Below are 23,177 nucleotides of genomic sequence, written 5' to 3'. Positions count from 1 at the left end.
TAAAAAAGCAGTGTAGAAATTGTTTTCTCCTTTCATTTTTTTTTCAATGCACATTATACTAACAAGGTCAGCAGTCAGGTAATATTGTTGTTTACAATTCAGAAAGCAGAAAACTGGAAAAAACGTTTTAGAATTCACCAAATATCTCGAATAGAAACCAAGATATATCGAAATATTTGAAACAATTTTTCAAAACACCCTGTAACTCTATAACGAATCATGATATCTACTTTCTGATATCTTATCATTTTGAAAAAGAGCTCAGGGGTCCTTGAAGATTTTTTTTCGAATTCTTTTAGCCTTCGAGATGCTTTCAGTGAACATCGAACACGGAATAAGAAAAACAAATTACAGAAAATTCTTTATTTCAATACAAACTCATTTGTCTTTGAGAATTATCAGTTTATGGGATTTATAGCACCCTTTGTTAAATAGTGGTCTATTTCAAGCATAACTTTTTTTCTGAGTTGAATGAACACAATCTATATGTCTCTTCAGACTAAATTTCCAATTCGTAGCGTAAATACATAAGTGACACTTATGTTTCTTCAAATTCAAGTGAACAGAATCAATATGCTTTTTAAGATTATATTTCTCATTTGTAGCAAAGTCACATAAGTGACACTTATGGGACTTCAAATTTAAATGAACCTTTTGTATATGTGACCTTAGATTAGATTTTTGATTTGAAGCAAAATCACATAAGTGGCACTTATACTGCTTCAAATTCAAATGAATGCAATCAATATGTTTTTTAAGAGCACCTTTCTGATTTGTAGCATAGTCACACATTGTGCACTCATGCGGTTTCAAATTAAAATGAGCGGAATTTATGTGAAGTTTAAGGTCACATTTCCAATTTGAAGCGTAATCACATAAATCGCACTTATGTTTTCTTAAATTTAAGTGAAAAGAATCTATATGTTCTGTGAGAAGATTTTTATAATTCGAAGCGAAATCACATAAATCACACTTGTGTTTTTTTAAATTGAGATGAACAGAATCTATATGATCTTTGAGAAGGTTTTTGTAATTCGAAGCAAAATCACATAATTGACACTTATATTTTTTTAAATTCAGATGAATGGAATCTATATGTTCTTTGAGAGAATGTTTATGATTTGAAGCATAATCGCACAAATGACACTCGTACTGTTTGAAATCCAGATGAACTGAATCCACATGTTTGTTGAGATCACATTTTTGACTTGAAGTAAATTGACAAAGATGACACTTTAATTGTGGCACACCAGCACTAAACTGTTTTATAATATATCCACAATTTATTTTATTTTTTATTTTCCCTTGAATATTTTCAATATTTATAGAAGAATGAACATTTTCTTCAGATGAGTCACTGCAAATAACATTTTTCTCGGTTTTTCCTTCTAAAGCTTCGTTATAATGAGCTTCCTTGACATCAATTAATTCTTCGACACTACCTATATCTTCAGTCTTGATGTTGTGGATGTCAAAACTCTTTTCTTCATCTTTGAAATCCAGAACACTGAAAAATTTTGCATATTTACCTAAAGAAACAATATTAAATGCTGGTTTTAAAGGGTTTTATAATAATAATAAGTTTAATTTAAGTACACACAACATGCAAAATAGGTACATTAATGAATCTCAAAAAATTCCTGTACCACAAAAACTTAATTTCCTATTTTGATTCATGTCGTATCTGGAAAAAAATAGGGAATAAAGTTCTTACTTATACACATAACTCAAATCAAGCGACTACTAAAAGATAGAAAACTGAATTGCAGCAGGACATGGATAATTACAAATATCCGATGATGAGTCAAAAAAATAAAAGGTACTTGGTAATCGAAAAAAAAAGAAATTTAGATTGAAGAAATGTGGAAATGGAAAGATTTTCAAGCCGAAAATTATAATCTGTATGTACATTGCATTATACACAATAATACTTTTGAATGATGAAGAATATTTATAGTATATTATTTATTAACATTGAAGCGAAACAAAACATGAGAATTTTGGTAGAATTCTGAAAATATTACCAGTTGATCAACTTCAATATCAAAATAATTTCCGAGTTAATATCAAAGAGCAAAACTTTGATACTTACGATTCACTGGAAGAATCAATCATTTTTTCCTTCAAAGATTGTCCAACAGTATTAATTTTTATTTGTGAAAACAAAAACACATTCGAAATGATCCCCTTTCAATATATGTCACCATAACCATAACATTGGCACCATAAATCATCTAAAAAGAACGAAGACATTTTTTTCGGATGAAGTCGATTTTCTTGTTGATCTATAAAATTTTTATTATAATAATTGCTACGTCTCTTTCCGAGAAATTACTCTCAAAGAAATAATGAAACAATGAATATTGTCATTTTTCATCATTCTCGGATATCCATTGTTATCATTGACATAGATAATGTCTATTATTGACATTATTGTTATTGTTATAGTAATCTGTTACGGTCATTTGGTATCGATTCTTCTATGCTATCGGTAACTCAAGTATCGATACGGAGAATTCATCAAGCAAAGACTCGATACCCAAGCCGTCACAGATTACTACAGAAATTTCACTACAAATTACAATATATTTCAATATATTCTGTGAATAATTATAGGTTATTATGGTTTAGTCAGTATATTGAAGTATATTCTGATTTTTTGTGTGTACATTAAAAGGAAAATTTCAGTGTGCATTTCATTTTGTAATGATACCCATAATAGTTCTTTTCTGTCGAAAATTATGAAAATTGTTGAACAATCTGTCGAAAAGACACCAAGCAATTTGCCTAGTGAACAGTAGGTACCATATTTAAATAACATGAACATGTATAATACGAAAATTTTTCCATTTGGTATTGAAAATTCTCTAATACTGACATGACCGGGTCTATCGTCAGATCATGTTGAATCAGGACCAATGATGTAATAAGCGAACCAGAAAATATTCTAATGAATAAAATGTTGGAATTTTATGAAATATTGATCAGACTGAAAAAGATTGAAATATTATCTTCATTATTCATGATAAAAGTATAATATTTTTCAGAATTCAGAATTTTATTGCTGAAGAAAAGAGCTTTCAATTCCACAAGATCAAGATTGAAGATAAAAGTACCGATGAAGAATTTACTAATGGAAATCAAGTTCTTAGTGAAGAAGCATTTATAAAAAACAATGAGAATAATATTGATAATCACTATGATACAGGTTTTTCACCAACAAATATGGAAATTGGTGGACAACCTGTTAAGATAAAAACAGAACCACCTTCCAGTGATTCGTAAGTATTAATTTTTGTTAGTATTGCGAAGTTTTGAGCAGGCAGATTCAAGAAATATTTTCCAATATGTGAGCTATAATTATAGTTTGTAGTATGAAAGGAATTAATAAACTATATCTATAATGGTAATCATTATTCATTCATGTTTCAGAACTCAAGTTTTCGAACATGTAGAAGGGAGCTTTGGAACATGTAAGGTTGAACCTGGAGAATCAGATGCAGTCGAAGACTTTGTTTCTCTAAGCGAAGTACAAAGTTTTCCTCCTACCTTTAATATGAAAGAAAATGCTGAAGATGGAAGAAATTGTCAATTAATTCCAAAACAAGAGATAAAAGAAGAAGTTCTCGATTCACAACAACAGGATTCTCAGTGTAGTGAGTCTTCCTCTAAAAATAAACGTAAACGTAAAGATAGTGCTCATTCGAATATAAAACCATACAAGTGTGATATTTGCAATTTTTCCTCAAAACATAAATGCCACCTTTTGAGACATATAGATTCTGTCCATTTGAATTTGAAGCAACATAAGTGCGATTATTGTGATTTTGCTACAAGTCGAAAATCAGACCTTAAATCGCATATAAATACTGTTCATCTAAACTTGAAGCAGCACAAATGCAATTTATGTGATTTTGCCACGAATCAGAAGTGTCGATTAAAAACGCACATAGCTTCCGTTCATATGAATTCAAAGCCGCATAAGTGTGAGATATGTGATTATTCTACCTGTTGGAAATCAGATCTCAAATCGCATATGAATAATATGCATCTAAATTTGAAACAGTTCAAATGCGATACATGTGATTTTGCCACAAACCGAAAGTATCATCTAGAATCACATGTAAATTCAGTTCATTTGAATATAAAGCATTCTTGCAATTTATGTAATTCCTCTTTTACTCACCAAAATGCTCTAAAAGCACATATGGAGTTTGTTCATTTGAATACGAAACCGCACAAGTGCGATTTGTGTGATTTTGCTGCGCAATATAGATGTATTCTAAAAAAGCACATAGATTCTGTTCATTTGAAACTGAAGCAACATAAATGTGATTTATGCGAATACACTACAAACCATGTCACATATCTCAAATCCCACATAGATTCAGTTCATTTGAATAAAAGGCATTTGTGTGAATTGTGTAATTCCACTTTTACTCATAAAGTTACTCTCAAAAGACATATAGAGTCTGTGCATTCAAATTCAAAACAATACAGATGTTACCTATGCGATTTTGCTACGAATCGAAAAGTTAATCTCAATAGGCATGTAGATTCCGTTCATTTGTCTACAAACCAACATAAGTGTCATTTATGTGATTTTGTTTCGGATCGGAAAGTTCACGTTAGAAGCCATATCAATTCTTTTCATTTGAATATAGATCAACATAAGTGTCATTTGTGTAATTTTGGTACGAATTACAAGGCCTATCTTGAAGCACATATAAAGTCAGTCCATTTAAACTTGAAAGAAAATAAATGTAATTTGTGTGAGTATGCTACAAACTGGAAATCTGATCTTAGGGCACATATAGAGTCTGTGCATGGAACTTCATATTCTTTACATGAACCTATAGATTCTGTACATGAACATTCAGTTTCTATGCATGAACCTCCAGTTTCTGTCAATGAACCCTTAGATTCAGTGCCTGAACCTCCAAATTCTGTGCATGAACCTTTAATTTCTGTTCTTGAACATTCAGATTCTATTCATGAACCTTCAAATTCTGTCCACAAACCTTTAGATTCTGTGTCTGAACCTAAAGATTGTGAGCATGAACTTTCAGATTCTATACATGAACCTTAATTTTTTTTACATCTGGTGCATAAACCTTCAAATTATTTACATGAACCTATGCATTTAAATTCAAAGTGGCATTTATCAGATTATTTAAAAACAAGTTCTACAATTTTGAGGAAAATGCTCAAATATCAATAATTTGTTTTTGATTGCATTAAAATTCATCCCAAATAAGGAATAACCTTGATAGACATTTAGGATGTCATACTTTTATTTATAAATTATTTTTACTTAACTTACTTTGAATTTTTAAAAGGTTCGACAAAATATCCTATATATAAATTTATATATCTATAAGAAATATTCCATAATAAAATGTTTCGGTGTATGCTTCAGGCTATATATTATTTTCATAATTAATTGTAGTGTATATATATTATTATGTATAAAAAGAGTCAATTTTTGCCTGATGTCATTACCTCCTCTTAATATAGATAATTAAAAAGAAAGATTGTATGTTTTTTAGCACAAACAAATTATTATTAAAGTAAATACAATAAATAATTAATAAATAGTATTGATGTGGATATTGTAGACCTGAGAATAAAACTGTATATAATTTATCTGAGTATTATTTACTTAAGTAAATGTAAAGTGTTACAATACCATTATCGAACTCATCAAGGGCCTTCGAGATCTTAAAATCTAAACTAGTTTATGAAATTCTTCATTCTTATTGCTCGAAATGAAAAAAGAATTCTTCAGGGAAACAACGCTCAAAAAATAATTATAATTATCTCTTTGAATTCACTCTTATTTGTTATTATGAAAGGGTTACTTTTGTATTGGACAAAGATACGTTGACAAGTGTCTACTTCTTGTATGTATTCGATTAAAAACAATATAATAAGAAATTTATTTAAAAAAAATTTTTGGCCCCCATAGCAGTACCGGAGAACTGATGGCAATACCCTAATTCAACCATACAATTTTAGTTTCGGTTATGTCTTTTAAAATGTGAATACTTATACCAAATCCAATCTACGCCTATGATGGTAATGGTATAACCACAGAACCCTAAAATATGGGATAACATCCAAATATTATAAAAATGAATTACGAAGTAAGGCAACACCATATTTTTACTTTTTGTAATAATGTAATAGATTAAAACTGTTACGTTACCCTTTTCATAATCAATAATAAATGTATCATAGAATATTATTTAAATTCTTGATTCGCTTTAGTCATGCGTACCAGCGCCATATTGTTTACTCTCACAGGACATATGAATATTATGTTCTGAAGATTGAGGTCTGATTACATCTAATTCATCAATATATACCTGTCATAACTATTTTCATCACGAAATAACAGAAATTGTTGAACGCTATGAATGAGACAACAAACCTTTTTTCCACTGAATCGTAAGTAATATTTTCGATAGGTTTTTACTTGAATTGTTTTTACTCTAATGTTGAAACTACTGCAAAATGAGGAAATTTTAATCCTGACCGTGTTTCTGGAAAAATATTCATTTGGAAATTTTACCCTTTGGTATTAAATCTGCTTCTTCTGTCATTAAGGATCTGTATGTCTACTCATCTAAATCTACTTATAGTACTTATTTCCAAATGTATTTTTAAAATCTTTGGTTGTCTCTTGTGGTGTCTACAGAAGTAATAATAAATTTCAAAATAAAGGACAATTTTGGATATTTACTGATCTCTCCACATCCCAAAAATCTCATTTAGATGAAATGGAAATCTGAAGAAATTAGTAATTCTTTTTAAAAACCTATGTATGTATTCATTATTGTTTTTTAAACCAATTAAGAATTATTTTTCAGTGTTTGTATTGTCAAAGATGACGAAGAGGGATTTAAAGTACAAAATATCAAGACTGAAGATATAGATATTGTCGAAGAATTAATTGATATCAATGGAGAACATATTGATGGAAATCAAGTTCATAATAACAAAACATCAATACAGAAAATTGAAAGTAATATAAATTCCACAAATACATCAGAAGAAAATACTCTTCTAAAAGAATATTTGGAAGACAGGAAAGATTTTGTTAACTTCAATTTGAGACAACACAAGTGCAATTTTTGCGAGTATACTACAAACAAAAAATCTCGTCTCAAAATTCATGTAGATTCTGTTCATCTGAATTTGAAGCAATATAAGTGTACATTATGTGATTACTCCTCAAATCGGAAACATGATCTTGGTGTACATGTAGATACTGTTCATTTGAATTTAAAGCATCATAAGTGTACATTATGTGATTACTCTACAAATCGGAAACATGATCTCAGTGTGCACATAGAAACTGTTCATTCTGATCTGAAACAGCATAAGTGCTATTTATGTGATTTTTCTTCAAATTACAAAAAAATTGTCAAACAACATATAGATTCTGTTCACTTCAATTTGAAGCAACATAAGTGTCAATTATGTATTTATGCAACAAGTCGGAAATCAGATCTTAAGGCACATATTGATTCTATTCATTTGAATTTAAAGCAACATAAGTGTCACTTATGTGATTTTGCTTCAAATCTGAAAGTTCGCCTCAAAAAACATATAGATAATGTCCATTTGAATTTGAAGCAGCATAAATGTCATTTATGTAATTATGTTGCATATCAGAAATATGAAGTTACCAAACATATAGATACTGTTCACATCAAGTCAAGGCACCATAAGTGTCAATTATGCGAGTACTCTACAAATTGGAAATCTCATCTTAAAACACATATAAATTCTGTTCATTTAAATATAAAGCAACATAAATGTGATTATTGTGATTATGCATCAAATCGAAAAGTTCATCTCAGCAAACATATAAATTCTCTCCATTTGAATATCAATCAACATAAGTGTCACTTATGTAGTTTTGGTACAAATCACAAACATAATCTTGAAGCACATATAAATTCTGTTCATTTGAAGTTGAAACAACATACATGTCCTTTATGTGACTACGCTACAAATCGAAAGAGTGATCTTAAGGCACATACAAATTCTGTGCATTTGAATTTGAAGCAACATAAGTGTAACTTATGTGATTTTGCTACAAATTATAAACATAATCTTAAATCACATGTAGATTCAGTTCACTTGAATTCTATCAAGAAAGAAGTTTTCCCAAGGAAGGAATAAACATTTAGGATATCGTATTGGTAGTAATGAAATTATCTGTGTTTGATCCATCTTGAAATGTGAAGTGTTAACAGAAGAGTATAATCATAGAAATTTTTATAAAATAAAAAAACTTATTCAAATATAAATTCTTAATCATATTCTTTACTCTATTTTATTACCCTCGTAGTTTATTTTAAGTTTCTGATGATAACAGTTATATAAAATTAACTTATTCTTAGCGATAAATTTTTTCTCAACGTTAGTCCACCAAAAAAAAGTGTCATGTTCAGGCATGGAAAAAACAATACTTGTTTTGTTCAACAGTCAAAATAACGAGGTCTATCTCTTTTATACTTCATTGCTGATGAACAGAACTTTATATTTGATAAGAAATAATAGCAATTAACATATAAGCAAAGGTTTTAAATCCAACAAGCGAAAACATCAGAAATGAATAGATGATGTATTTATATAGACTACTAGTTTTTGATATTTTGGATATTTGTCTATACTTCTTTGTTCAAGGTTAAATCCTAAAAAATTGAACTTATTACTTCATAGAAATCTAAAAATCCTCTTTTTCTCCGAGTTTTTGACATAAGATGACTACAATCTGATAAAATTTCTCCCAAAAAAATCTGCCTATAACTGAAATGATATCCTAAAAGAATCGGATTAAACCCGCACACCGATGATTGGTAATGTCAGGCTATTAGATAGGATTTTTGAAAATTTTCATACTATGAGAATCTGCTGCATATTGGAATTAAACAATATATCAAATTTTCATATTTTATTAATACAATTTAATAGATCACATCGCTATTAAACAACATATATATATACATATATATAATAACAATATTATAATATATATTAAATATAACAATTAAGGTTATGGTTCGTATATCTCTTTCGTTACTGTGATTAGTAAGTTGACAGTCCGTATATATCACATTTCTTAAAAAGTGGTGACCATTTCCTCAAACTTCGGTGCTTTATCTGCTACAAGAACAACCATACTTTTATTCTGGTTATATTCGGTAACCACTCCTCTTGTCATTTTAATGTTCAGATTATTGTTCATCATATGAATATTTTGTTATTAGTAACCGTTATTAGTACCTTTTATGTGGATATACAAATACATAATTGAATATTTCTTAACGTTCAATATATTTTTAAAAATGTATACATAATTTTAAACACAAAATCTGAAAGGGTTAGCAAATGGCTAAGTCAAATATTTTTCAGTTAGGATGAGCAGACTCTACATGTCTTTTCAGAGAACTTTTCAGCCTTGAAGCAAAATTACATAAATGACACTCGTATGGTTTCAAATTCAAATGAACAAAGTCTATGTGTCTTTTAAGGCAAGATTTATGATTTGTACTATACTCACATAAGTGACAATTATGTAGCTTCACTTTGGAATGAACAGAATCTACATGTCTTCTGAGATCATACTTCCGATTTGAAGAATACTCGCACAAGTGGCAATTGTTCTGCTTGGAATTAAAATGTGTCTTCATATGTGTCTTAAGATAATAGTTCCAATTTGTAGCATAATCACATGAATGACACTTGTATTGCTTCAAATTTGAATGGCACATCTGTATGTGTTTGTTAAGATCGGAATACTGATTTGCAGCATAATCGCATAAATTACACTTATTTTGCTTTAATTTCAAATGAACAGAATCGAAATGCGTTTTGAGACGATATTTCTGATTTGTAGCATACTCACATAACTGACACTTATGTTCCTTCAAATTTAAATGAACTGAACTTAGATGGCGTTTTATAGTTAGTGAATAATTCGAAGCAAAACCACAAATATGACATTTATGTAGCGTCAACTTTGAATGAACAGAATCTACATGGTTTTTGAGATTGTACTTTTGATTTGAAGCATACTCACACAAGTCACACTTATGCTTTTTTGAATTGATATGAGCAGAATCCAAATGTCTTTTCAGATGATATTTTTTTGTAGAAGTGAACTCACAAATATGACACTTGAATTGTTTGTCAATAAACTGTTCCGAAATGTATTTACAATTTATTTCCTCCAGAGTTTCCTCAATTTTAATAGGAGGAAAAGAATTTTGTTCCAAAGAATCAGTGCTTCTAATAACATTACTCCTATGTTTTTCCATGAATTTCCTCCTATCAAGAACTAGATTTCCATCGATAAACTCTTCAAAAATATCTACATTTTCAGTTTTGATGTCACAGATTTCTGAATCCTCTTCTTGATCTTTAGGAACACGAACACTGAAAATATTTTCCATTTAAACATAAACAAATTTGGATAAGAAGATCTGGCAACTGTAAAATAAGAAGTGAATACAAGCATAATTAACAAATGATCCTTGACCACATGGATGATTTTAAAGGGAATTTATACTATGTTTTATTTTTCGTTTTTTGAATATAAGATAAACCTACCAACTGTGGAGACATATTGTTTACAAGAATTTATATACCGAGAAAATACCAAGGAAAATTTTTGTCAGTAGCAAATAACTTCAATATCAGAAATTTCAGTTTATATCAATATCAAAGTTTTTTATGTACATGAACCATAATTTCATTCGTGTTCACAATATACTTACGATCCATTGGGAGATTTTTGGGTTTTCTTTTCTATAGGATGTCCAATAATTTCCATGTTCTCGGTAAACTTAAAAAATTAACTAATAGACCCTGAGTTTTCCATTCATGGCAATGATTCAATAATAGAAACTTCTTTATGAGATCACTGATTTGGCAAATTATGATTTAATATTTTATTTGATTTCAGTTCATTACTGAGAATAAATAGGTTATATTCATAGAAATATAATATAGTATTATATTTCTATGGTTATATTCAGAGACACATACTAACATATTGTTCTATGTTTTAAGACATAGATAAACTAGTAAGATTAGTTTGTCCATAGAGCTTTATTTATCTATGAGTTTGTCTATGCATAGAATAAAGAACTCTATGTTCTTTTGGTTTGGCACCCACAGAACACACCTTCATAAGTTTTTTCTATGTTTTATGTTTGACCAATGACCACTTGTCTTTGTCATACTCTAATTACTTCGTTAATCTATGAATTTTGTTTTGACACTACAATTAGGCAGACATTCAACATCCCTCTATTGTTTTGCTATAGCACTTCTTAATTAACTATTTTCCTTGCATATGATGTTTATATATGAATTGAAATGTATATTCACGTTTAATCTTTGTGTATATATAGTTTAACAGTTATTGTTATATATCTACCATGTTGTCTTGTATACAAGCAAAATGGAAATTGTTGAACACCCTGTCGAGAAGAAATCAAAAATTTCTTCAATAAGAGATTCGTGAGTGTTCTAATTATTTATTTTTATAAATTGGCAATTGATTTAGTTGGGTTCTAAAAATAAATTGCAACAGAAAAACACCCACTTTATCTTATACATTTTTCAATTTTTCCGAATAAGAATTTTATTCTATCCATTTTTTTTATAGATAACTTACACTAAATAGTCAATAAACGATTTGACTTCCTAGATCAATTCAGATATCATATCATTTCTTAAACTTATGAAGGATTATATTTCAGTGAGCAAGTTTGCAAGCAGGAAGGGAATTATGAAAACCATAATATGAAGGCTGAATATTTAGATGTTGTAGAAGAATTTATTGATGAAAATCAAGTTCATAATAGAAAAGATTTCATTGGGAGAATTGAAAATAATATGTCCACCCATGAGTCATCCTTACAAAATTTAAGAAAAAGAAAGGAGGAAATTAATAGAAAAGAGTGTGAAATTGATTCAAAACAGCTTATTGAGAACCAATTTGGGGGCTTTCCCCAACTCAAGTGTCATCTATGTGAGTTTATTCCAACAAAAAAAAGTTATCTTAAACAACATGTAGATACTGTGCATTTGAAATTGAAACAATATAAATGTGATTATTGTGAATATGCTTCAAATCAGAAAGTCCATCTCAAATCACATATAGATAGTGTACATTTGAAATTGAAACAATGCAAGTGTCAATTTTGTGATTATGCTTCAAGCAACTCAAGTAATTTAACAAAGCACATGAATTCTGTACATTACAATTTGAAGCATTTTAAGTGTCACTTATGTGATTATGCTTCAAATAAGAAATATTGTCTCAAAACCCATATAGATTCCACTCATTGGAATTTAAAACAACATAATTGTCATTTATGTGATTTTGCAACAAACCAGAAATGTACACTCAAAAAGCACATAGACTGTGTTCATTTGAATTTGAAGCTATATAAATGTGATTTGTGTGAGTTTGCTACAAATCAGAAATCTTACCTCAAATCACATGTAGATTCTGTTCATTTAAATTTGAGAAGTCATAAGTGTCACTTGTGTGATTTTGCCGTATTTAGGAAATCTCATCTCAAATTACACATAGATTCTGTTCATCTAAAGTTAAAACAATATAAGTGTCTTTTATGTGATGCTGCTTTTAACAGAGATACTAATCTCAAAGCGCATGTAGATTCTGTTCATTTAAACTTGAAGCATTATAAGTGTCAGTTTTGTGATCATGCTACAAATCGGAAAAGTCTCTTAAAAAAACACACAGATTCTTTTCATTCTGATTTTCAGCAAACAACCTGACTTTGTAAATGAGGTGGAAATATAATTAAAAAAGTTTTTTCTTTTTCTCCAAAGATGAATTTTTGAAGTGAAATGAAGTCTTTTTTTTAATTATATATTTATATAATGGACGATATCAAAACTCCAATTAAATACTTTAAGATATTTCAATTTCCGCCACCAGATGGCCTGAATATAGAATGGAATTTTGTTGTTTTTGTCTGAATGAAGTTTGATGTTAACAATTTACAGTTAATTTTTTTAAACGATTAATTAATTGTAATATATGGATGTCATGAATAAAGCAGAAAAACAAATGATTATATTTTATTACTCTCTGAAAAGTGAAGATCACAGAACACTAATATACAGGGTGAGTCGGGAAGAACGGGCCAAACTCCAGGAGCGTATTGTACACGTGAAAATAATTCAAAAAACCCATGTTCTCCTACGATTCTCATTTGTTTTCAAAATACAGTGTGTTAAAGTTAGAATTTTTTTCAAGTTTTTCTCTTATAGTATCTACACTTCACAGGATATTCAACTGGAATTTGGCATAAATATTATCATTGATAGTTCACACCATGTGACATGCTAATTCCGATTGCAAATCCACAGGGTGATATTTTCTCTGACTCACAAAAAAAATTTTTGGAGGAAAACAATGGACAGTGTTCCAGAGAAAATAACACCCTGTGGATTTGCTATCGAAATTGGCATGTCACAGGGTGTGAACTATCAATGATAATATTTATGCCAAATTCCAGTTGAATATCTTGTGAAGTGTATCTCGAAAACAGTAGCTGTTTGGATTATAGAGACGCTACTGATATAATCACAGACCACAAATGTAGTTTGTGGATATATCTAAAAATTTTAGTAATTTATCACCAATTAATGTGTAATTGTGATATTTGTCTCAAAAATATATTTTGTTCTGAGTTTTTACTCCCCACAATTCGAAGCTAAAAGCTAGAAAGAAGAATAAAATTAATCAATGACTCGTCATAGAATTCTTGATTGACATTTCTGATACGAAGCTAATGAAAATAATGAAATAAGATTTGGTGTTATGTTTTATATTTCTAGATAAAAATACATTAGTAATATTGAATTTCATTTATTGTTCTTTTCAACTTGGCTTTCTACTTTCCGGCACCTTGAGTAGCAAAATGGAAATTGCTGGCTACTCTGTAGACAAAAAATCAAAAACATACTTGAATGATTAGTGAGTATTATAATTATTTCTTCGATAAATCAGTTCGATTTCCAAGAAAAAGTCACGGCAAACAATAATATATTCTAACAGACGAAGAACCTGTTCCAGCTTACTGAATGAATACCTATTTTATCTCCAAAATTGTAATCACCTACTTTGAAGTTCAAATATTGATTTTGTTTAAGCCAAGTTAGTTGCTTCCAACAATTAAGTTATACGATTTTTCTTCCTGCATAATACTTTTTTTATTATTGTTTATCTCTATGTATCCAAGTAAAGTCCCAGAATGTCATTTGCAATTTAAAATTATCTATTTTGTCTCAGAGTTAACAGAATTTTCTTAATTAATTGTTTATCCCCAAACATTTATGATTAACCAGATTTGATTAGACTAAACAAACAATATATTTCAGTGTGAGAGATTACAAAAAGGAAGATACATATGAGAACCCTAATGTAAAGAGTGAAGATTTAAACTATGTTGAGGAATCTACTGATGGAAATCAAGTGTATGACAGAAAATATTTCTTTGAGAAAACTGAGGATAATGTTAGTTTTAGTGTCTCATCTGCAAAAAATATTGAGAAAAATGTCCCTTTTTCATTTGCAACAGAGATAATTCTGGAGAAAATAGAAAGAAATTGTGAAAGCAAAAATTCCAATGAAATTATTTACACAAAGATTGTTGAAGCAGAACAATATAAGCATAATCTTTTTAAGTTTCCTCCAAAACAAACAAAAAATATGAATACATTTATTAATTCGAAGCCATATAAGTGTCACTTCTGTGATTCAGCTTTCAGGAGAAACTCTCATCTTAAATCACATATAGATTCCGTTCATTCAAATTCAAAGCAATACAAATGTCACATGTGCAGTTTTGCTACCAACCAGAAATCTAATGTCAAAAGACACATTGATTCTGTTCATTTGAACACCAAGCAACATAAGTGTTATTTATGTGATTATGTAGATAATCAAAAATCTAATATTAAAACTCATATAGATACTGTCCATTTAAATTTGAAGAGACACAAGTGTCACTTATGTGATTATGCTTCATATAAGAAAAGAAATGTTAATATACATATAGAAGCTGTTCATTTAAATTTGAAACAATTTAAGTGTGATTTATGCGATTATGCTTCACATCGAAAAAATAATCTCAAAGTACACGTAGAATCTGTCCATCTGAATTTAAGGCAACATAAGTGTGTGATATGCAAATTTGCTACAAATCATAAATATCTTCTTGTAAGACATGTGGGTACTGTTCACTCAAATTTGAAACAAGAGTCAAATTACCATGATAAAAAGCTGTAATTCCACCTAAGTTCAATGTATTATTTTATTCTATAGTACTGTAATTATAGAATTGTGAGCTTGTATGATTAAATATCTATTTCTTTACTGGCATGTATTTCAGTTATTACATCGGTAAGTATACTATTCCTACAAAAAAAATAATTGTACCATTGTAGACTTTTGTTCAGCTTTAGCATATATGCGCTTAACAATGATAGTATCTATATATGATAATCTTATTTTTGGTCAATACAATTTTTAAAGTCGAAAACATTCGCTTTCAAAATACAATATTACAATATATTCTGTGTTTTCATATCGCCGAATTGTCTTTAGAGGAAATAATATTTTAGTTTATATGTATATAATCTTTAAACACTTATTTTATATGTTTTTTATTTTTTCAACATGAAATAAATTCTGTTATCAGATTTTTTCATCTCAGCAATTTAAAACTATTAAGAAAAAGAAAAATAATCAATGCTTGGCCATAGATTACTAACTTTGACATTTACGATACAAAAATTTGATGTCTTGGATTTCATTTCATTTTTTTCTGTTCCTGTACATTATTATTTTATACCAGTTCTCATCACCTTGAAGAGCAAAATGGAAATTACAGGATACTCTATCGACTCAAAATCAAAAACATTCTTAACTGATTCGTGAGTATTAAATTAGTTCTGCTTTTGAGGACAAATCGCAGCATATTTTTTCGAAAAGGAAAGGACTTTGGCTTACTAAATGAATATCTCTCATCTCCAAAATTTCATTAGTAATTAATTAAGTTGTCTGAAATTTACTCTCTTTATTAATGTGACTATCCAAGCAAGGTACTACTCTCAATGGGCAAAATAAAATCATTTTGAATAATTCAAAATGAACATACAACTAGAAATTTCTATATGGATGACATAAAAATTGATCAAGGCTTTCCAAAGATATATCCGGATTTGAAATCTTTTCTCAGATTAAATAAGTAATATATTTCAGTGTTGAGGTTTCCAAAGATGCAGAATGTGAAACCCATAATGTTAAGACTGAAGATTTGGATATTATCGATGAATTCATTGATGGAAATCAAGTTTACAAAAGAAAAAGTTTCATTGTAAAAGTTGAAGATGATGTGAATTCTAGTGTCCCATTTGGACAAGATAATGAGAAAAATGTAGCTTCTTCATTTAAAATGGAGGAAACCGAAACCAAGGTGAATGCCCAACAAAGAAGAAATATTGAGAACCATAATTCGAAACAGGTTCTTGACAGAAAGATTGGCAATTCACAACAACAACATAAGTGTCATCTTTGTGAGTTTACTTCTAAACGAAAATATGATCTCAAAACACATGTAAATTTTGTTCATTTAAATTTGAAGCAACATAAGTGCCACTTATGCGATTCTGCTTTCAGGATAAGAGCTCATCTCAAATCACATATAGATGCTGTTCATTCAAATAAAAAGCAGGAAAAGTGTCACCTATGTAGTTTTGCTACGAATCGTAAATCTAATCTTAAACAACACATAGATTCCGTTCATTTAAACTGCAAGCAACATAGGTGTCATTTATGTGATTTTGCAGCCAGTCAAAAATCTAATCTTAAATCACATATCGATTCTGTCCATCTGAATTTGAAGCAACATAAGTGTCACTTATGTGAATTTGCTTCGAATCACAAAGTTCACTTAGAAGAACATATTGAAACTGTACATTTCAATATAAAACAACACAAGTGTCAGTTCTGCGATTACTCTGCAAATCAAAAGGGTCTTCTTAAGAAACATATGGATTCTGTTCATTTGAATTTGAAACAATTCAAGTGTCATTTATGCAATTCCGATTTCAATCAGAAATATGATCTCAAATCTCACATAGAGTCTGTCCATTTCAATTTAAAGCAACATAAGTGCAATTTGTGTGATTTTCGCTCTAATACAAAATCTAATCTCAAGTCACATGTAGATACTCTTCATTTAAGTGTAAAGCAACATGAGTGTCAGTTATGTGATTATGCTTCATATCGGATAAAATCCCTCAAAAGACATATAGATTCTGTTCATTTAAATTTGAAACCATATGAGTGTGATTTATGTGATTATGCCGGAAATCAAAAATACGATCTCAAAGCACATGTTAATGCTGTTCATTTAAATTTGAAGCAACACCAGTGTAAGATATGCAATTATGCTTCAAATCAGAAAAAATATCTCAAAAAACATTTAGCTGCTGCTCACTCAAATTTGGAGCAAGTTTTGTAACTATTCCGTGAATAGGAAGATGCTGTCAGGCACAAATGACTAAAAAAGTATTTATATTTATATTTAAGCTTCTGCACAAGTTATTTCCACCACAGTTCCATATAATAAAATTTTTAATTAGGGTATTGTAATTTTTATTGTGTATCAACAATATTTATATGTATAGAAGTTAACTACATTTTTGTTTTCAATAGATTTAAGCTATTCCAATTTGGCAATTATCAATACAATTCCTAAAATTAATGTGTATTATTTTTATGCTGAACAAACACCGTAAAGGGGTCAGTAACCTTTGCTTATGTCATTAATAAAGGTTCGATCACACTGTTTTAATCCATAGACCTAACCTCCTAGATATTAGGTCTATGTTTTAATCATAGATATTATCTATGGTTTTAACCATAGAAAGATGTTAACTATGGTTTTAACCATAGATAAATGTTATCTATGGTTTCAACCATAGATTGATATTATCTATGGTTTTAACCATAGATAGATGTTATCTACCATAGATAGATATTATCTATGGTTTTAACCATAGATAGATGTTATCTATGGTTTTAACCATAGATAGATGTTATCTATGGTTTCAACCATAGATAAGGTTTTAACCATAGATAGATGTTATCTATGGTTTCAACCATAGATAAGGTTTTAACCATAGATAGATGTTATCTATGGTTTCAACCATAGATATATGTTATCTATGGTTTTAACCATAGATTTATATAAAACAAATTTAGGTTAATTTTAATTCAACAAGATTGAATAAAAAATCCTCTTCTCAATCAATAGAAACCCTGACATTGGTCTTAAGGAAAAGCATATAAGGAATACGTAACATATATTGCCACTTGCCAGTAGAATTTAAATTTTCATGTATTTACTTCTTCAGTTAGTAACGAAGATTGTTTGAATAAGTATTCTGATAAGCAAAGACACTTTGTAGAATATAAACACAACCGTTAACGTAGCAATGGCCAAATTTTCTGTTGAGGAGATTACATATGGAAACTATTCAAAAATCTGTAGGTGCTGCATTATTAATGAAGGAGAAATGGATGTCTTCGAAGCTCATGTAGAAGACTTGCCTTTGTCGACAATCATATTTACTTGTACAAATGAGATGGTAAGGCTTGTATTCGGCTGTATAATTGGTACTTTATCTATACATTGTAGATAGCCAAAATAGATGGATTGCCTAGGTCAGTTTGTAATGCCTGTGCGCAAATTCTTATAAATTATTATTTTTTCATTAAAACATTCAAAGAAGCTCAAACTAATATCAAGTATATGTATCAAGTGTTTGGAAATAAGAATGGATCAGAGAAGATCAGCAATTCTCCAGTTCAAATAAAACCTAACATTAACGAGAGTAAAACTAATGGGATCACTTTTTTTGAAGGAGAGAAAAAAAGGGTTCTTGTAGAATTAAATTCAAAATATGGAAACTTTGTAGATGCGAAGGAAGTTTCAGAAGGTAAAAATTAATTGAGATGAAATAACATACTTCTTTACAATCTTTTGGAAGAAATTGTCCTTGTGCCACCTTTTCACAGATTCTAAATGTGATCATTATTTTTTTTTTTAATTACAGAAGCATTAATTGAAGATGTTCAAAGCTCTCGGGATATTGACTTAGAAAACATTTTCCTTGATCAAGATACATCAGATGAAGAAGGTACAAATGGCAAAAAAAAATTCTGTAATCAAAGTAGGATTGAAGTGGACCCACATCTGAGATCAGATTTGGATCTTCAGTGCTTTCAGTGTTTGGTAGTTTTTTCATCTAGAATAGATATGGAAAAGCACTATGAATCTACAGGTCATACTATGGCACCAAATTATAAATGCAGTATCTGTTCCAAAGCTATAAGTAAGAGAAAAGCTTATTGGGATCATATGGCAATGCATCGACATCTAAAGAAAAAATCAGTTTGTGAAATTTGCGGAGCAGTAGTTGTTTCTTTACACTTAAAACGGCATATGCTAGTTCATCAAGAAAAATCCCACATATGTCAATATTGTGGAAAAGGTATCGAATCATCTATAAGTGTTCCAAAGACAACTTGATTATTATTTAACTAGATTCTTTGGGTTTTCATTATTTGCTTCATATTACTATTTTCAGGTTACGCCCAAAAAAATACCCTTACAGACCATGTTAATCGTAAACACAAAGGTGAAAAAAAGGATATGAACACACTTTGCTTCGTATGCGGAAAATTATGCAATGATTTGAAAGGCTTGACTTCGCATTTGAATACTCACACTGACGAGAAATGGAAAAAGCTTCCTCATCACTGTGAAGAATGTGGAAAGCATTTTCTGAACGCACAGTCCTTGAATACTCACGTATATATGGCTCATAAAATAAAAGAAAGAGTTCCAAAGCAACGTAAAAAATTTCAAGGGTACATGCAGGATATTCTAGGAAGAAACAGGATGAGTGGTAATACAAAGGAATCTAAATTAAAGATAGCAAGAGATTCAGTTGAAAAGACTGGCACTAAAAGAGAACCCCGTGAATGCCCAATTTGTCATAAAATTATTTGCTTTTTAGGTTATGGCAGACATTTGACCACACATACTGGCATCAAGCCACATCAGTGTAAATATTGTCCAAAAAGTTTTCGTTTATTTTCAAGTTTAAAATCTCATATGTATGTCCATTTAAATTTGAAGCCATTTGAATGTGATGTTTGTGATCAAAAGTTCAGACATTACACTACTTTGAAAGTACATAAAAGAGTTCATACAGGTGAAAAACCATATGTTTGTTCTGTATGTACGAAAGGATTTCGAAGTGCTTCTGGATTAAAAAGACATCAGAACCAAAGACAGCACCATATGCCAATATTGAATATTGAGGAATAAATTTCACAATTAAATGACAAGTATGAAATTTTGTACCAGATTAAATGCATTTCCTGATTAAATACTGTTTATACTCATTCTCAAAATCTTGTTTCATTTAAATCTATCTAATTTAGGACAATGTGCAAGTGGAAACTACTATTGTATGTGCTTTTATTCTTGTATTTAATCTCTTGTTAGATTATGGCTTATCAATGTACTGGTGGTCAGTGGAATCGATTTTTAGGGTAGATGGAAGATTCATAAAACTATTGGTGCTAATATTTGTTTATGATACAATTTCAAAGATACTCTCTATCCATTTCTAACTTTTTCCTTTTCTTATCTCTGGATCTTGGGAACCATCTATGCTTAGTTGTGTGAGTAATGTTCATCAGCTCTAGCCTAGCTTGCTCCGGTGTCTTTTTGTTGAATATTTCGAATAATTCTGGAGTTAATTTTGTTTTTAAAACAGATGTGCTGCATTCTTCCACTGAATTTACGATGGGTCTGGTACATTCATAGGGAAAATCCTCTTGTGGATGCCAGGATATGAAAGTACTTTGATCCTTAGAAAGCACAATTGTTTTTGAGCTTTCTTTGTTCGCTGTTGAAAAATGCCGATGCAAAGGAAGGATAAATTTACGAATATTCGGAAGCAAGCTTCTAGCCATTATTATAAGATTCTTTCGAATTTTCTCTTCATAACCTATGAATCTACTACCATAGAGTATGTATGTTAATATCATAGAGAAATTAATCCTTTTTAGTTTCTATGATAAATATCAAATTTTGTAAACCATAGAATACTATTGAATTTTGTTTGTGTAGAAATCGTGTATACACAGAATATAATAATACAGAATAATAATGAATAATCTACGGAAATTATCAAATCTCTGACCATTGAGCTGAAAATACTAATGATTATCATTATTATTGGGTCATTGTCTATATATATTTAGTGTTATGTGGTCTTTAACCCAAGATTCATAGATTGCATTTGCATTCCTTCCCTATAAATCGTAAGCACAGAACATAATTAAGACATTCTGTTATCGTAAAATTTCTTATTTGAAATCATAGACGAATAAATATGTCTCTGTGATCTTTCCTACATGTTTTAAAAATCTCGCGTAATTCGCCTTGTAATAAATTATACTACAAAATATTAACATACCTCAGTAGGATGTCTAGTATCGTAGAAAATGATGAATTCCTTGACGAGAATATTGAACATACTTATGAACAACTGAGCAAATTATCTAATGCTAAAAACGAAATAAAAAGTTTCATTGCATTGAACTCTGAGGAACTTTCTAAAAATGAAATAAGAATAGAGGACCTAGAACATGAACTGCACAGTTTTCGTATTAAAATCATTTCTAATCCTGTTCTGAGAGAATTGAATACAATTTCTGAAGAAAATGCTATTAATCAGAGAAAACAGGCAGAAAACATTTATTCTGAGCTGCCTGAGTTATCTTCAAAATTGGATGTGTATGAAGAAAAATATTTGAAAAACATTAAAAAATATCGTATAGTAGGAGAATTGCAATCAGTAGTAGAGAAAAAATTGAATAATCAAATGAAAATGATGTCCTCTCTTAGAGAGGAATGGCAAAAAAGACTCAATAATTTAAAAAAAAGTAACAAAGAAGAAATGTTAAAGAAGAATCAAGAAATGAAACATAGTATTTTAATGCTAACAGGAAACTTGGCTCAAGCCAATAGTGTTATGAAATCCTTATCATATGAGAAGGAGAGTAAACTTTTCCTGTTACAGAAGTTATTCGATATAAATGAACAAAATTCAGCAATTTTAGCTGATCTAAATAATGTTTTATCTGAAAGCAATGATTATAATACACTTGATGCTAAAGAAATTGAACTGGACAGTGAAAATGTTGCACTTGCAGAAAAATTAAATGTTGTAACTAGTAAAATTAATGAAATGAAGCAACATATAAATTCTCTACATGCATCCAGAACAGAACTTTCAGAAAAAATTGGAAGACAAAAATTGTTTTTAAGGAAAAAAATTCTTTATAATTCAACTCAGCAGCTTAAAAGTCAGCTCAAAACAAAAAGAGCAGAATTGGAACATTTGAAAGAGAATGTAGTAAAACAAAGAGATTCATTATTAGTTTTAGATTCAGAATCAAAACTTCGTGAAGTTGACAGTGATAGATTATTGGATGATATTAAAACACAGAAAGACCTGAATAAACAGATTATAAAAGAAAAGAAAGAACTACTTGCAAATAAGATAGTTTTAGGAGAGGCTATAAAAGAAATTAATGGTAAATTAATGACTATTCTAGATAATAAAAATAAATCAGAATTGTCAATTAGTATTTATGCTGAAAAAGAAAAAATTTTTCTGAATGAAATGAATAAAATGGAGGAGAATATAAATTCAAGTGAAATTCTAATTGCGGAACTAAATGAACAAATTTCGAAATTACAAATTGAAATGAATGAAGAGAAAATAACTGAACCACTTGACACCAAATATGGAGAGATAGAGAAAGAAAATAATATCCTAGATGTTAAAATTCGAAGATATGTAAAGGCAATAGAAATATGTAACAAAAATAGAGTTACAACTTTGAAAAAGAAAAGAGATTTAAGTGAGGCCAACAAAAGTACTCAAGAATCAATGCTAATTCCAAATAAAAAAAACAAAAATTAGAAGTATTCATGAGTTGTTAAAAGTTTTGTTCATCA

The 23,177-nt window shown here is 29.4% G+C and overlaps 5 protein-coding genes across 8 annotated transcripts; 4 read left to right on the top strand and 1 right to left on the bottom strand.

The window, feature by feature from the left end:
- Nucleotides 1-348: 348 nt before the first annotated feature.
- On the bottom strand, nt 349-10,995 carry LOC123673537 (zinc finger autosomal protein-like). Of its 4 annotated transcripts, XM_045608084.1 has the most exons (3): nt 10,794-10,930; nt 2,093-2,234; nt 349-1,507 (listed from the first exon to the last, which is right to left on the bottom strand). In XM_045608084.1, the coding sequence occupies exons 2-3, from the start codon at nt 2,113-2,115 to the stop codon at nt 445-447; spliced, it is 1,086 nt and encodes a 361-aa protein (XP_045464040.1). In that variant the 5' UTR covers nt 2,116-2,234; nt 10,794-10,930; the 3' UTR covers nt 349-444. The 4 variants fall into 4 exon arrangements, with proteins under 4 accessions (XP_045464040.1, XP_045464041.1, XP_045464042.1 ...); XM_045608085.1 differs by lacking the exons at nt 349-1,507; nt 2,093-2,234 and adding an exon at nt 8,863-10,452 and having other exon boundaries at nt 10,794-10,995; XM_045608086.1 differs by lacking the exons at nt 349-1,507; nt 2,093-2,234 and adding an exon at nt 9,304-10,506 and having other exon boundaries at nt 10,794-10,921.
- On the top strand, nt 2,588-21,050 carry LOC123672086. The gene is made up of 12 exons (XM_045606069.1): nt 2,588-2,797; nt 3,048-3,281; nt 3,433-5,088; nt 6,873-7,388; nt 11,784-12,055; nt 13,900-14,038; nt 14,443-15,348; nt 16,328-17,582; nt 18,541-18,720; nt 18,771-19,071; nt 19,189-19,626; nt 19,723-21,050. Exons 1-12 carry the CDS (start codon nt 2,742-2,744, stop codon nt 20,466-20,468), a joined length of 6,699 nt encoding a protein of 2,232 aa, XP_045462025.1. The 5' UTR covers nt 2,588-2,741; the 3' UTR covers nt 20,469-21,050.
- Nucleotides 5,961-8,333, top strand: LOC123673535 (zinc finger protein 711-like). The gene is made up of 2 exons (XM_045608081.1): nt 5,961-6,450; nt 6,873-8,333. Exons 1-2 carry the CDS (start codon nt 6,416-6,418, stop codon nt 8,191-8,193), a joined length of 1,356 nt encoding a protein of 451 aa, XP_045464037.1. The 5' UTR covers nt 5,961-6,415; the 3' UTR covers nt 8,194-8,333.
- On the top strand, nt 11,292-12,867 carry LOC123673536 (zinc finger Y-chromosomal protein 1-like). The gene is made up of 2 exons (XM_045608083.1): nt 11,292-11,541; nt 11,784-12,867. The coding sequence occupies exons 1-2, from the start codon at nt 11,483-11,485 to the stop codon at nt 12,829-12,831; spliced, it is 1,107 nt and encodes a 368-aa protein (XP_045464039.1). The 5' UTR covers nt 11,292-11,482; the 3' UTR covers nt 12,832-12,867.
- LOC123673539 (zinc finger protein 888-like) lies at nt 13,974-15,439 on the top strand. The gene is made up of 2 exons (XM_045608092.1): nt 13,974-14,038; nt 14,443-15,439. The coding sequence occupies exons 1-2, from the start codon at nt 13,983-13,985 to the stop codon at nt 15,350-15,352; spliced, it is 966 nt and encodes a 321-aa protein (XP_045464048.1). The 5' UTR covers nt 13,974-13,982; the 3' UTR covers nt 15,353-15,439.
- Nucleotides 21,051-23,177: the final 2,127 nt, after the last annotated feature.

Source organism: Harmonia axyridis, chromosome 2, assembly GCF_914767665.1.
Source record: "Harmonia axyridis chromosome 2, icHarAxyr1.1, whole genome shotgun sequence".
Lineage (NCBI taxonomy): Eukaryota > Metazoa > Arthropoda > Insecta > Coleoptera > Coccinellidae > Harmonia > Harmonia axyridis.
This window is presented reverse-complemented; position numbering and strand designations above follow the sequence as displayed.

Excerpts from the sequence above, each read along its gene's own strand:
- LOC123673539 (XM_045608092.1), top strand. The coding sequence starts at position 13,983 with ATGGAAATTGCTGGCTACTCTGTAGACAAAAAATCAAAAACATACTTG. Across the intron at positions 14,039-14,442 it reads AAAACATACTTGAATGATTA|TGTGAGAGATTACAAAAAGG; the intron begins GTGAGTATTATA and ends AATATATTTCAG.
- LOC123673536 (XM_045608083.1), top strand. The coding sequence starts at position 11,483 with ATGGAAATTGTTGAACACCCTGTCGAGAAGAAATCAAAAATTTCTTCA. Across the intron at positions 11,542-11,783 it reads ATTTCTTCAATAAGAGATTC|TGAGCAAGTTTGCAAGCAGG; the intron begins GTGAGTGTTCTA and ends ATTATATTTCAG.
- LOC123673535 (XM_045608081.1), top strand. The coding sequence starts at position 6,416 with ATGAATGAGACAACAAACCTTTTTTCCACTGAATC. Across the intron at positions 6,451-6,872 it reads AACCTTTTTTCCACTGAATC|TGTTTGTATTGTCAAAGATG; the intron begins GTAAGTAATATT and ends ATTATTTTTCAG.
- LOC123673537 (XM_045608084.1), bottom strand. The coding sequence starts at position 2,115 with ATGATTGATTCTTCCAGTGAATC. Across the intron at positions 1,508-2,092 it reads ATTGATTCTTCCAGTGAATC|TGTTCTGGATTTCAAAGATG; the intron begins GTAAGTATCAAA and ends AAAATTTTTCAG.
- LOC123672086 (XM_045606069.1), top strand. The coding sequence starts at position 2,742 with ATGAAAATTGTTGAACAATCTGTCGAAAAGACACCAAGCAATTTGCCT. Across the intron at positions 7,389-11,783 it reads TCTGATCTGAAACAGCATAA|TGAGCAAGTTTGCAAGCAGG; the intron begins GTGCTATTTATG and ends ATTATATTTCAG. Across the intron at positions 19,072-19,188 it reads TGCGAAGGAAGTTTCAGAAG|AAGCATTAATTGAAGATGTT; the intron begins GTAAAAATTAAT and ends TTTTAATTACAG.